This window comes from Haliotis cracherodii, unplaced genomic scaffold (assembly GCF_022045235.1).
Source record: "Haliotis cracherodii isolate W230 unplaced genomic scaffold, xgHalCrac1.p SCAF_4, whole genome shotgun sequence".
In the NCBI taxonomy this organism is placed as follows: Eukaryota; Metazoa; Mollusca; class Gastropoda; order Lepetellida; family Haliotidae; genus Haliotis; species Haliotis cracherodii.
The window spans coordinates 54,266,786-54,282,608 of NW_027266297.1; the positions used below are offsets into that span (position 1 = coordinate 54,266,786).

Below are 15,823 nucleotides of genomic sequence, written 5' to 3' on the forward strand. Positions count from 1 at the left end.
AATTAATAGCAATGTTTAAATGGAGGGAATTCTCAAATGAATACTCCCCATGGAGTTGATAATGCAATTTTAAAGCACACTTTCACAAAACCATACGTGGCATTGATACGTGACATATTAGTATTATATTTTTAATTTTTTAAGCATTATCACTGTTTGATATTATATTATCATCATCATTATTATTATTCGCTGTTAATTCACTGATGGTGCCTGGCAATGTCCGCGTTGACCTCTGATTACACGGTGTACGCTGTCGTCTCGGTATCTGGTGGAGGCAGGGAGTTATGCGTCCCCCAGTTGCCCCGCGACTACACGTGTCTGCTTCCAGCGGATATGTCCACGCGGGAAGAGCTACAGTTGTTACAGATGATGACGTTAGTCAAACCGGTTCAGAAAATGTCTTAGAAGCAGACGATTATACGCACTGACGTGTGTTACAGCTATTTAATACAAACTGACATTCTCAGGCAACAACACAGACGTGGTACTGGAGCCCGACATACTACAGAGTACATTGTGGGTCACAGTCGTATCATACGTTTCCTGTCATCGGTTTTATTATCACAGTTGACACAAAATCACCCAACCAACGAGAACTATACTACCTAGAGAACATGTTAGTCCACTGTTAACAGCCCAGTGGAGGTGTTAAGGGGACAGGACGACATTGTCTTCGTGGTTGCTCCCTGGAAGTTTCAGAAGACATAACATTGTATCCGTGATTCAGTGCTCGTTTAATTGTTTTAAGACTCATGAACCTTCGACGCATCCGCTTGATTCTTCAACAGGAGCCAGTAACCTACATTTCTTTAAGCTGTCTCCCCATTGGCTTCAACCAATTCGTCATCACTCGCATCTTTCCGTGGCTTGTCCCGGAATTGTACGATTTAGTCATGGCAGAGCTTCATTCGTCACTACTCGCCCCTTTCCGTAACCTGCACGAAGATCAAATTAATTATTTCCACTCTGATTGTCAGTCAGGGATGCTTTTTTATGCAGGGCATCAGGATCGATAACCCAGTAGGGCCCTTTGGGGTTACTATTCGAGAGTTGTCTACCCATTTCCGAAGCTCTGCCCATTCGTGACCGAAGACGCTATTCGCTATGGCTGAGAATCAGAGCGGAAATAATTAATTTGATTTTATTACAATTATTCCATCGGTGGATAATATACTTATCTGTCGAAAGGCATTAATCATTTGGCGTGTGCCTATGATTACGTCATGACAGAGGTGTCCATGGGTGAGGGATGAGGAGGGGGTGAGGGAAGGGTGATGCGTGACTCACTCAGACTCACGGGACACACTCAGCATCGTGACCTGACGTGGGATACTATAGGACAGCCCGGGGGTGTCACGTGGCGCTTTATATCGTGGTCCTCAATCAAACAGAATAACTCCCATAGTTTGAAAAATGAGGAGAAAGCGATTTGAAAAAAGTGTAAAGTGATTATCAGATGGAGATTACAGACAGAGGTAACTGTGCGGACAATGTCACGTCTACCATAAATTTGGGAATGCTCGATTTTGATTGGTCAATCAGAGGTTGCATGTCATCGTATCCCAATTGCGTGGATCGATGTTCATGATGTAAATCACTAGATTCTCTGGTCCAGACTCGATTATTTACAGACCGCCGTCATATAGCTGAAATATTGTTAAGTGCGGCTTTAAACAACGAACAAACAAACAAAATCACAATTACCACCTCTAAAACAGCTAATTGACTTGTTCGTATCCAAGTAAGGCGTGTTTAAATCAACAGGTATCCTGGCTCTATATTGAAAATACCGTATGTTTGTCTACTAATTATTAAACATTCGACCATATTAAATATACATACAGTAAAATGTTCTTACTTCGAACAATGGCCGTGTAGCCCTCCTTGAGAAGTATTTCAGTCGTATCATGACATAGCGTCATGTGGGAGGAAAACCCGAAGTTCAGATACTACGAGCACAGCTATGGTGCTGGTTAACCGATGACCATCATCAGGGCGGCTCTAGGATTCGAACCCACGATCAGAAGAGCATGGCTATCTATGGGACGCTTTGAACAGATCTTCAGCTATATGTCAGCTTAGTGTGGGTGGAAATCGCAAAGTGACACTGCCACTTTATGACACCAACCAGCATAATATGTCGAAGACCGGCTCGGGATAATAAATCCGGTAATATGGCAACTATCCACCTGTTGATTCTGTCAGCTAAGAAAAGCAAATCTGTAGAGCGAATTGTGTGAACTTAGGCTAGTGGACCACCCAGGCAGCGATAGGTAGACAGACAGACAGACAGACACCTGCAAGGGTTTTGTAGCCACTTGGGACACTAAACGGATGACTACAGGAACACTATGCAGGTGGTCATCGGATGTACCCCACCCAACACGCAATTACACGACCCCAAGGCACCTAGTGTCGTGTGCAAACGTCTTTTCGTGTACACAGAACACTAATGAATCTATAATGAATATGTCCATGTCATTATAATTATCAATAATTTCAGTTATGAAATTGATAGGTAGATGGATAAGGGCCAGATAGACAGACAGAGACAGACAGACAGGCAGGCGGAAACGGACCTATGAATTGTCAAGCCTACATTGAAAATAGGAAATATTTACATGAGCAAATATCAGTGAGTTATTAGATTCGTTCTTCCAATAACATTAATTATTTAGCGAACACCGATGACTCAAAACAAGTTAATGTCACATGATATAATGATTCCACGCCATAAATGGATTTGTTGTGGCGTTACAAGCAGGAATAAACTGTTGCCCGTGCTCGTGTAGGCACGGGCTGGCTCGAGGGTTACATCCGCCGCCTCGTGACTTGTTCAACAAGATTCCTACGCTTATGAGTCGTGTTTTTAATGGTTTGACACTGGTTCATTACAATAATCAGGTTAATTGCCTCTCGTGTCACGTTCGACCCAGCATGTCAAGGATACTAGGACACTGTGAGAGAAAGAATTTAAGTTCGGGGGATAAAGAGTGGTATGCGTCTGGCAATAGGTTTTAACACGTATCATTCATAGAATATGGCTTCTTATCCCTTATATGTGTTAATTTTGGTTTGTGTGTACACAATGAACGTCGCTGCCTCAAAGTGTGTGCATTATTAGAATTTAACAAGGGACAAACCCCCTCCAATGTGAAAAGCTGAAAAATGCATGATTGATACAGGCACACGTGAAAGTGATATTTCTCTAAGAATATTGTTGTTGTTTTTGTTGTTTAACGCCGCACAGTTTCGACATACAACATATCGTCTGTCTGGAGAGTGGAAGATCGTGGGTTCGATCCCCGGCCGCGTCATAACAAAAGACGTTAAAGGATGGTACTTTTTGTTACCCTACCTGGCGCTCGGTACTAAGTTATGGGACTAAAACAAGAACTGGTCGGCTTGGAGTCTGTATACCGTGTCTGAGCGGGGTATCTTTGTTATAATTAAACTGCGGAATGGTATCGAAGTAGGCGTGTTTGTTTATTTGCTTGATGTATAACTCAGCAATATTCTGGCTATATGACGGCGGTCTGTAAATAATTAAGTTTTGACCAGACAATCCAGTGATTGACATCATGAGCATCGATCCACGGAATGGTATACGATGACATGCATCAACCAAGTCAGAGAGCCTTACCACCCGATCCCATTAATCGCCTCTTACGATAAGCTTTGTTGCCTTTTACGGCAAGAATGGGTTGCTGAGGACCTATTCTACCCCGGATCTTCACGGGTCTTACTAAGAATAATCCGCGAATTTAAGATATGGGTCCTTGAATGCTAGTGTTAAGGCTCGTTAAAATAAAGTTCCCGTTACACTTGAAATAATCTCAACACTAATATTGGCTTACCATGAGAAACAAGAACTTTGTTTTAATTAGCCGAACTGTGAGGAAATCCTTGATCATTACGTTTACCACTTTACCTGAATCCACGGGTATGGTCCAAGATGACACGTCAAATTTCATTACATGAGATTCGAACCCACGACCAGCTATCCTAGCACGGCTAAGGGACACAACTCTCGACAGCACCGTAAACTAATTGGCACAATTAAGCATCATCTCCATAAACAATCCCAGAAGACTCGGGTAATGTCCTTTTCGGATTAACAAGCGAGACACTGTAGACTTACTTTTGTAAATTACGATGTCAAATTTCGACTATTTGATATTCTGTCTTCTCGGTTAAAGAATGACCCTCCGAATATAAGTTGAAGTCACGAGAACGCACGAAAGTCAATATAGCGTTAGAGGGGTCAAATATTCGGACTTTAGAGAAAAATACTGACTTGCAATCGTCCCTGTGTTATATTTCAGGTGCATGTGAGAGTTGGCACTGGGCAGAATGTGTTAACCGTTCTCAAACAAGAGACTGCACACCGCACAATGTGACAGACTCGCTTCTGAAAGACTCAGGAGTGCAACGCGTGTCTTAAAGACGGTCGTCGGGGAGAGATAATCTGTGTACCTGTATATAGCGGACAGTTGAAATATGTCGGCTACAAGCAGTCTGCGACCGTGGGGCGAGTTACCTAACTGCTCCCAAATGTCGATATGCTGTAATAAACAACGCTGAAGATTCCATGCTTAAAAGATGTTCGAAAAAACATGAAGTATTTGTCTCAAAATACTCAGCATCTATTTATAAGTAATCTGCATGAGACATGCAGGCAATGCGGTCGTATCTTGGAATGTTCTATATGAAGGACCTTAATATCGGACATTAAGAACGTTGGTTATCTTTAGGGTAATTAATTGATACCATTTTTTGTTAACATCCCTTCAGTACGAGTATTATAATGAGTGAGAGAGTGTGATATTACGCCGCTTTTAGCAATATTCCAGCAATATCACACATTGAACCCATGGATCTTCGGAGTGACGAGCGAACGCTTTCACCTGTAGGCTAACCCCGACCTCCTACCCGTATTATGTGAAATAAAGTCGATCAAACAATAGGATCCATGAATCCGATGATTAACTAAATACACATTGTTGAATTAATCCGTTTCCACGAGTGCGAGAAATTGCAATTAATATTAATATTTATACGACACAGAGACATGTGTTCCATGTGTCAGGAATGCTCCCCTGTTCGATTCTCACATTGTCAACCCCTGGTCTGTCTGGTCCAGATTGGAAGTCTGTAGTCTCTAACAACAACATTCACCGACCCTCCCATTCCCCGCGTTCAATAACCCAACAATATCACACCCAGGCGGTGTCGGTACCATTCAAACAATGTTTGGGGCGAGGTGAAATGGGGTTTGACGTCCCGTTCAAGATGGTTGCGCGTGTATAACGTGTGTGTGTGTGTGTGTGTGTGTGTGTGTGTGTGTGGCTCTTGCACCAGTGCGGACTTATGCTGGTTTTACAGCGCTGTGTAGAGTCCACTGAGATACCATGCCGCAGTTTAACAGGATACCCCATTCAAAAACAGTATACTCACTCCGAGCCAATCCGTCCTTATTTTAGTCCGAGCGCAAGGCAGGGTAATATGAAGTACCATTTGTAAAGTGTCTTTTGTTATGACGCGGCAATGGGGATCGAACCACCGACCGTCGGATCTCCGGGCAGACGCTCTGTTCACTAGATGCGGTCCTGTATTGTGTGAAATAATAATTATCGGACAAGTGATCATCGGATACCCATATCCTGCCTTGTGATATACTTCAAACATATTGCACATGGTTGATTTCCGATCTATCATCGATTCTAATATTATTATCACATATGATTTTCATGATGACTGGTCCAGATCACTTTGGCTAGTGTCCTTTGTCAGGATGCTAGACGTGCAGGGATCTGTTGATTGTGGGTTCGAATCCCGCCTTTGCCCTGAATATTTGGTTATTGGTTTGTCGGCATCATTTCATTGGTTAGTATCTACCACACGGACCACCTTGAACATTTCTCCCACATCAAGCGGACACACTGTCATATTACTGAAATACTGTTCAAAGCGGCGTTAAACCAACTCACTCACTCAGTCACTCACCGAAGACCTACTGAGCTAACGTCTTTTGTTATGACGCGGCCGGGGATCGAACCCACGATCTTCCACTCTCCAGACAGACGATATGTTGTATGTCGAAACTGTTTTCATCGTGCATTCATTCTCGTTACACAATTGTATATATTAATATTTCTACTATTAAGATTACAATATGTCATGTGTTTCTGGTTGTGCTGTTTGTCACATTTACTATTAATGTATGCGACTTCTCATATCGTGTGGTCTAGAAGTCACTCTGTTGGTATATTACACTGGTCTTAGTATGAACCCAGTCTTATAGGGATGCAATGATAGCAATTACCAGGCTCCACGCTGTCACAATCCAATCCCTAATTCATTCGGTTCATGGAGAGGTAGGTTAGCCTAGTGGTTAAAGCGTCCGGGTACAGTGTGCGAAGCCCATTTCTGGTGTCCAACGCCGTGATATTGCTGGAATATTGCTAAAAGTGGCGTAAAACCACACTCACTCACTCACTCATTCGGTTCGACATAAGGGTACCCAAGACCTATATCGTGTACCGTACGTCCACAGGGCCCCCATGAAAGTATGTTGTGTAACGAAATATAGTTGCATATTATTGATAAAGTTTCAAGTTTCAAACTAGGTCCTTTCAGAGTCAATTTCAAGTAAATATAATTCACAAATAATGCAAGACTAGTTAGTTGATAAAACGTATCCATTGAACATGCTTTCTTTTTCTGGAATCGAATTATCCCGGAATGTGTGTAAATATCACGCAAGCACGGTTGTACCTTTCTAAGCACGTGTGCGTGTTGACAGAGTCAAGTTTGTGTTTCAGATGTCAATCATGGCACTGCAATTGACCAGCTATTTCAGTCGTACGCTTTCGTCACGCACTGTTCACTATATTCAGTCTGGGACAGCTCGACATGGCGGCCAAGGGTTATAGACATTTTTTTTCTTGATATTTTTTTTATCTTAAAACCTTTATTGACCGAAGACCTGTGTCAAGTATTCGCCATGTTTGGTTCCTTCTCAGTGTTTTCCGCGCTGCGGGCGATATTGGCTGACAAAACAAAAGTTTGCATCTGAGCATCGAGATTCTGGAATGGGCTGAATACCTGCTTTCAGACATTTCAAAAAATAAACAAGACTGAAATGTTTATCCTACTTGTCGTGTTGCTCGAGAACAACGTGTTATTGTGGTATTACAAAATACGAATGTGCAACGAATGGAAATCGGTCAGCCAGTCAATATGAGAAATGTTAATGCATATTGTTGCGTCTCGGAGTATGACGGGCACGCATGAGTGTTTCTAGCATGTCTATTTCACCGTGGAGAAATCTATCAATGCTGTGTGTAGCCGATAACAGATGGGAAACTGGTGTACATTTCACATCTCATTCATCAGGTCGGCAGTAGGTTTACGTTGCCAGTTTGAAGCCAGTACGAACATACAACCTACGTTTTTTTCTTGTAGCGTATGTTTAATTAACCTAATAGCAAATAGTTTTGATGATTGGGTTGTGTGGGGTGGTGGTTAATTAATATTAATCACTATCAATAATAATTAATCACTATCAATGTACACCTTTTATTTTCGTGGATAGGGTATTCGTAAACACGCGCAAATCTGGGATTCGAACCGACGACACAACTCCGGTTTGTAGTGCCTTAGATCTGTAACTTAAATGTGTTGTAAAACACTACGTGTAATATAGGCCATTCCCAACCCGCCCCGCACCACCGCCTCTACATGCAACCCGCCCCCCTGCCTCAACAGCCAGCCACCCGGGGACCAACGTTCACAAGCCACCCTACCCCTACGACCAACCCAACCCGCACCCTACCTCCAAAGTCCAGCCAAGCCCCATCCTACGACCGCCCAACCCCCGCACCCTGCCTCCAAAGCCCAGCCCCGTCTCGCCCCTACCTCAAAAGCCATCCGCTCAACCACTACCATCAAACCAGCCCCGCACCCTACCTCGAAATCCCTTCCTGGCCATTCAACAGTTAACATTACATATGATAAAGCAATAGCCTAGCGAGAGGTTAGCAACTAGCAGCGTGTTTGACAGCTGAAACCAGTCACCGGGAGTACCAATATTAGATACAAACAGATCAACACCAGCACGGAAACCGCTCATTTCCATTCATTAAGACACATCGTAATAATATTTATATTTTCTAAAATGCTACTTTGCAGAAATCCTATGTCTTTATAAAAAATGGAATTATCAAGTTCATTTTGTGTCTGTTTAAGAATAATTTCATATTGGATTTTAGAAATTAAACTTAATCTCAATATTCAATATCCGATTTTGTAAACAGGTTAAAAATAGTCGAAATGATTAATATCCCAAAATAATATAGTACCCTTAGCTGCGTTTTAAACGTTACTTCAAATATTGAAATGTGTCTATTGAGTCCGTCAAACGGCACTGAACATATCTCAACGAAATATGACCCAGGGGAATAGCCAACATTGCAAATGCATTGCGTTGTTTGCCCTCCGAGAAGAAATTGATCTTTCTCCAGCACGGCAAACAGTCAATCTACAGGTAAGGCGGGTTATGGTTGGCTGCTCTAACATTCCTATACCCCCTGCTGTCACGCGTAGACTCGTCCATCGTTTGTTCTCCACGAGATATTAGCCAAACGGTCGCAAGCGACCCTCGTGGGATGTAAGATTGTCAGTCTTGGACAAAGACAACCTTGTCTATTGAGATCTTTACCACAAAATGTCTGGTTTGACATTGCTCGGACCAGTTACTTAGGAAACTGCTCATCATGCCGCGCATATAATACACCTGGGCCAGGTAAGTTCAGAACCAGTCGTCTGCCCGGCTTGAGGTTATTTTTAGCGAATATATTGTATTATGATCCAGGTGAATGAGTTGTGACGCGTGTTATTTATTTTTCAGGTTCGGAGTGAAAGTTGTTTGTGATTATTCTATTACTGAGTGCCGTCTGCTGTTTAGACGTCGTCCAACATGGCTATGCAGGGAGACGAGGCGTCGATTGAGAGAGGGTACCGGAGACTGTCTTCTCTCTTCCTTCGGCCTGGAATCGATCAACAAAAATGTCAACGTTGTAAATCGACTGTTTATCAACAAGAACGTCTCGGGCCCGTTCACGACGTCGTGTTTCACAAAACGTGTTTTAAATGTGTGACATGTGGGCAGTTTCTTACTTTGAAAAACTACTGGTCAAATCAAGTTGATGCAGACGACAGGGAAATATACTGTAACAGTCATGTACCGAGAATCGGTGGAGCAAAAATTGACAAGGAAGCGCTTGGAATTAAAAGCGCGATGTCTGTTCAGCAAAATTTCAAGAGAAATGCAGATTCTAAAACTTCAGAAAAAAGGATACCAGACAACATCCCTCAAGTAGGGGCAGACGCGTTGATGATTCAAAGGGCCTTGAAAGCCCCCAAAACCAGCCAGTACAGTCAAGAGGGAAATGTGCCTGCCACAAGTCTAGATATCAATGCATGGGGAATAAAAGATGCCATGGACGCTCAAGTTCTACAAAAACGATATCAGAGAAAGTTGGATAAACACCACTTCCCACCACATATCGTAAGTTTTTCATGTCAATCGTTGAATATTACCTTGAAACTAAAGCCAATTTCTCTATTTACGGCCAATGGGAATTATCAATTTCTGCACGACAACGTTATGTTGACTCTCCCCGCCCTCGGTATATTTGCCAAATTTACTTCCCCCTTTTTCCCTCTAGACCGTCGTCCCAATGAAAGACGAAATGTGTATTTGACCCGAAAAATCCTTGAGAGAAATTCTTTCAGCTGATCATACAATGCTTTTAAATTGGTGAGGATAATTTTCAACATGATTTTTAATTCCTATGTGTTGGTTAAATATCTGTTTCATCTGGGGTATAATTCTGTCAAGGGAAAACCGTGTTTATCCCTGTTGCTTCACTGATTATACACCGGATAAATATATCGAAACCAATTTGTAACAACCCTGAGGCGTTGTTATTATGGTGTATGTTCTTTCAGGCATGTCGGACTTTGAAAATAAATAATATGTGTGCCTAACTTGGGGCAGAAATTCTGGCAGGAAATCTGCTACCCTTGTAAAATAATAACACTTTTTTCTATCCATTAAAATGGGAAGACTGCATCCCGACAATCCAGACACGGTTCAGTGACAACCGTAAGCCTTTTTCAAACCCACATTTATCCTGATTATTGGCGACTGGGCAATTGCTCTTATCTATGCCCTCATAAAGTAAAGTGATGTTTGATTTTGCCAGTATATTGACGGTATGAGTCCGAGAAAAGTAAAGTTTAGTAAATATAACCTTAAGCGAGGCTTCCTATCATTATGCAAATATTTTAGACATATATTAAGTTTACATCACAACGCATGACATTACCACACAAAGGATTCCTATCAATATACAAGTACACACAACGCACCGTGATAAGTTTAGGCCTTGGTCAAAGAAATAGTGGACATCATTCGCTGTTCTCTGTAGATGAAGCAGGATGCTGAAGAGGGCTGTGACTACGTTGGATCATCTGAACTCTTACAACGCCCGGCAACAGATGGCTGGAGTATTTCCTTATATCAATTATTAATTGCAGTTGGCCTGATACAACTCAAATCAATCAGCATTTCCCACCACAAGTGCAGTCCGTATTTTAGTACAACCACTGAAAGGTTTACAAAAATTCGCAATAATCGTTTCCGTTGCTTAAACCCGTGGTCAGTGCACGAACATTCACTGGGTAATACTAAATCGTTTCTTTTCATGAATTGTATCAAGGCCACATTTCCATATCTATGCGCTTAGCGAGTTTAATACTCGACACGAGCGTTAGTCCTAAGTAGAGGAGACAGTCGTTCTTTTCTTACTGAAGTCATGGTTAGGACTAAACATTTCCTCATTTTCAACACTTGTTACAGATACAGTCAGGTCGTTATGTGTTTAATATGGCAACAGTTGGCATATAAATCGAACTTGATCAATCATTATGCATTCCTCCGTAATGTCGATCAGTGCACTATTATTCCCTGTAAGGGTTTATATAATAGATATCTTGTAACTGAAATGCCTCTTAATATTCTTGCTTTATGCTTATACAACTGCTCGTGTTATATTTTAGGGCTGGCATGACTTGTAATTCCTGCTATCGTTAATGGGGTACAGCAAGGATACACACTGACACCTTCTCTTTTCAGCCTAGCGGGAAATTCATGACGTGATAGTACTTACTTAACCTCTCCATATTCCACCTGTTTGCTTCATGTAAATGTTGTGATGCCCATCTATGGTAAGAGCTGCTGTGATATGTCTCGAATATTGGTAAACCCTGAGTGAAACCTCACTCACCCTGATGTTTGTTTCCAATGGATGCAGAGTAGAAAGTGGTAATCTAACCAGGTTGCTTCGCAGGGTTATAATTAAACTTTCATGTGCTTTCCAGCTTCTAGAAACACTCCAGTTAGGTTCGTACCTCAGTTTGTAATACGTGTTCTCGTCACAGCAGAGGGCACAGCATATTTCTCTGAAGGGGATGATTTATCCATCAATGATATGGTTAACAGACTTTTTTTGGTCATTATTTTAATCATTTGAAGGAGCCCACATCAAAACTACCCCCAAAATCCTCTCGTGGCTTTTTATGTTCTGTTTCATGGTTCATGTATTCCCCTCTGTTGCAAGTCAAAAGTATTGAAAGGAGAACGCGCATGTAGTATATATCCCATTGCATGACTGATATTTCGTGTTTTTTCTCTCGCATACCTCATTTGCGCTGAGAATCCCGGTCTTAATGGTTTCACGCCTAACAAAGACAACCCAACCGAAATGCCTCCCTCAGGATATTATGTCATTATTGAAAGCTGCCTCCGGGTTTTTCTGAATGACATACGATGCTCATAGATGCGTCGCAATGCCGTACACGCATGATCGATTTAAAATGGATGAGGGGTTTGAAAATGCCTTTCAATTTCGACTCGCCTTATGCACTTGACGTGAAGTCATGCAATAAAGGTATTGTGTGGCAGGTACATATTTTCTTTAGAGATGTCTCAATAAAAACTGCTGCAAGGCGATGCTCATAGATGCGTCGCAATACCGTACACGCATGATCGATTTAAAATGGATGAGGGGTTTGAAAATGCCTTTCAATTTCGACTCGCCTTATGCACTTGACGTGAAGTCATGCAATAAAGGTATTGTGTGGCAGGTACATGTTTTCTTTAGAGATGTCTCAATAAAAACTGCTATATATCGACGCATTGCACAACATGATTTAATTTGAATGATCAACAGACTGGTAAAAATCCATGTGAATTGTGTAGATGATCATTCTTCTAGTGGGTGCCACCGAATATATGAAGAATCCATTCTAAATTGCTATACACCCTTTACATTAGTAGCGTGTGCTGTCTACCCCACTTGTATATATCCCAGTGATAGACCCTCTATCTCAGTATTCTGTCCAATCTACTACAATTTTATGAGATAAGCGACAACCGTGAGTGGTACCCTCTACCTTGAGATTTGACACCCTCTACCTTGAGATTTGATACCCCCGACCCAGGTGTTGAAACACCCTAGCAAGGAGATACCCCGCTGACACAGTATTAAATGGTGGGCCCTGAGGCAATTGGGAAAATTGTTTATGTTGTTGATTATATTATAGATTTAATAAGATTGTATTATGGATGAAGTAATATTGTTTGCGATTGTTAAGTTGCTTCCTACCAGGGTCTGAAACTGTTTGCTAGTTTCACAATTCTTAAAAAAACCGGCTTGAGGTATGTATTTCTGCGAAGGAGGCCACGCACTGGATACATTTACAGGGATATATATATATAAACATCGCGTTACCTTCATAAACACCATTAAGCCGCGATTGAAACTGACAGAGATGTTCGTAAACAATGAATTGAATGGCCGAGTGAAATGTACATGTGTTTGCGGGGATATATTTTAATATGAATCGCGGTTGTGTCACCATAGACCTTCTCTTCGTAGGAATGCAGTAGAACAAGGCATGTGTTTAGGAATGTGTGAAAATACAGTTCTCCCTCCATCTTCACTGTAGTGGTGGTAGTTTTGAAGTGTTAGATAACGATAGATATAGCCCTGATAGTCATGTGTTCAATTCGAATGTCTCGTGTGTTAGTGATGTTGAAATATTACCGAGTTTCGTTGCATTTCTTATAACTGTATGAGATGTCGCAATGACGTTTGAGTTGTTTCAATGAATGTGTAGATTCCTGGGCAGAATAGGTTCCTAGGATCCCATGGTAGTTGTAAGAGACGGAAATGAAGATGTTACATACAAAATGTAATCTGGCTGATCGTTAGTCATCGTGCCAAATTATCTACCGCTGAGGGCGGTCGGGTAGCCTAGTGGTTAAAGCGTTCGCTCGTCACGCCGAAGACCCGGGTTCGATTCCCGACAATGAACAATGGGTACAATGTGTGAAGCCCATTTCTGGTGTCCCCCGCCGTGATGTTGCTGGAATTTTGCTAAAAGCGGCGTAAAACAATACTCACTCAATCTACCGCTGGCTTGTCATAACGGGAATAATACGGACTATGGCGTAAAACAACATTCAAGCACTCTTTCACTTCAATGACTTTCCCCAACATGTGACTGTGGTTCGGGGGAGAATTCAGATTGACGTGTTGGTAGTGTTACAGATCAATGCAACCTTCTGTGCGTCCATAAAAGTGTTCCGTGAGCACCACCACCCACCCCCACCCACCCCACCAGGGGTTATACAACGACGCAATTTCGGCAGTTGAAATTTCCTCTGCGTGTTCGAGGGCCGGTTACTATAGTTTCAGCCTGAATGGGTAAAGGATGGTGTGCGTTATTACAGTCTTATACTCTGGTCCACAACTGACCGGTTTGACTTGTCCTCTCCCACGTATATAGGACTACAAGTGTGAAGTCAACTGTTAACATACGTGTATAACATGCCACAGGCACGAGTATACCATGTGCTTTACTATGTACATGAAGATTTTAGTTCATAGGTGGCACGTGGTCCTGTGTGCAACGCACATGTCACAAATCAGGTGAAGTTGGGGAACGTTGGTCGCGGAGAGTAGTTGGATTGGTGACTGTGTTCGGCAGCTTGACTCCTGAGAGTTTCTAAGACTTCGGTCCTGTCCCACACTGAAGCCGTGTCTCCTTACAGAAATGCCGTTGTTCGAAATATGCCACTGTCTACCAAGCAGTGAATGGGTACCCGACAGGATGAGACGGTAGCGTGACTGTAAACCTTCTAGCGACGCACATGCAACCTTGGCTGTATACTTCCCAGGGATCTAAGAATGAAAATCTGTAGACTGACCCATTGACCGGAGTAATAATGTAGCACTATAAACATTCACTTGGTGAATTGAATTTGGCGCGTTATTATTATTATTGTTGTTGTATTGCTATTATTATTATTGTTTATTTGGGTTAACATCTTGAAGTTGAACAGGTGCTTTTTGTGTTATTGGGTTGGAGCAAGGATAGGAGGCGACTAACGGGATTGAGTGGTCAGGCTCGCTGACTTGGTTCATGCATGTCATCGTATCCCAATTGCGTGGATCGATGCTCATGGTGTCAATCACTGGATTGTCTGGTCCAGACCGCCGTCATAAAGCGGGAATAGTGCTGAGTGCGGCGTTAAACAACAATCATCAACAACCTATTGACGTAGCGCAGTGGACACTGGCTTCATTATCTGTTCCACTGAAGTAAAGGGAATCTTAGATAACATTTCTCAATACATTAACGGGTTACAAGTGATATAATTCACTCCTGGGGTGGTTGCATATAGACACGAGAGTAGTGCCCCAACAAGACGTATCGTGGTAGTTGTGAAGCGTGGATTTAATACGTCGCTTGCTTGCCGACATATTTTTGTCAACCATACATATACATCTGATCAGTACGAGGCAGTTCAAACGGGACTTTTATATTCGTAGTAAGCGAATTGTATGATTTAGATTGATTAACGTTGGCGATGAACACAACAGATCTTAGTTATTTGTTATATTTCATACTCATACATCATTCACACGTGGTGACACAGGCGAGGGGAATCTCCAGTTGATTGGTGTAGGGTAGTACTATGTGTAGTCATTGCCTGCCTGTCGGGCCTGCTCGTCGGGCCTGCTCGCCTGTTCATCACTGACTGGCTTCTCCATGATTTACACATGGATTGGATGCAGAGGGTTACCACGAGTAAATGGGGCGTTCTCATACACGTGGGGTTTAATGACCTACATGTTCTATACATGTATCAACTGCGGTCAACATGAAATGTTTGTCATCAGGTTGACATCGATAAATTGTGCAGTTGTTGATTTCCGCGACATAGCAGTGGAATAACCCAGAGGTTCAGGCGTTTGGTGAACCATCCAAGTTGCTAGAGAGATCTTATTTTGTGATAGATGATTTTGTAATTGTGTTTGGTGAGCGCTAAACGGGCTCAAATAGACGACATGTGTACCAAGATGGTTTTCAGTCCGCTGGGAAAAGTACGTATATGGTAGATTGTTACGGATAAACTGCACGTATGTCAGGTGTCGGACCACGCCCGGAGTTGGCACATTTCACACAACTCTACCTTGGATAGGTTCTGCTTCATGTGCTCTGACTGATGTGGGCTCTAACTCTGATGCGTGCTCTGTCTGATGCGTGCGCTGACTCTGATGTGTGCTCTGTCTGATGCGTGCGCTGACTCTGATGCGTGCTCTGTCTGATGCGTGCGCTGACTCTGATGTGTGCTCTGTCTGATGCGTGCGCTGACTCTGATGTGTGCTCTGACTGATGCGTG

At 42.5% G+C, this 15,823-nt stretch overlaps 1 protein-coding gene across 4 annotated transcripts in view; it reads left to right on the forward strand.

Moving 5' to 3' along the window:
- The window catches only part of LOC139479073 (hillarin-like), a 60,623-nt gene that overhangs the window by 5,820 nt on the left and 38,980 nt on the right, over window positions 1–15,823 (forward strand). For 2 of the 4 annotated variants that reach the window (XM_071261824.1, XM_071261826.1), the window contains exon 2: window positions 8,915–9,574. In XM_071261824.1, coding sequence (XP_071117925.1) covers window positions 8,984–9,574 — 591 coding nt within the window. In that variant the 5' untranslated portion in view covers window positions 8,915–8,983. Of the gene's footprint in view, window positions 1–8,495; window positions 8,552–8,619; window positions 8,810–8,914; window positions 9,575–15,823 lie in introns of those variants that run through there. The other 2 variants (XM_071261825.1, XM_071261823.1) reach the window with 2 other exon arrangements.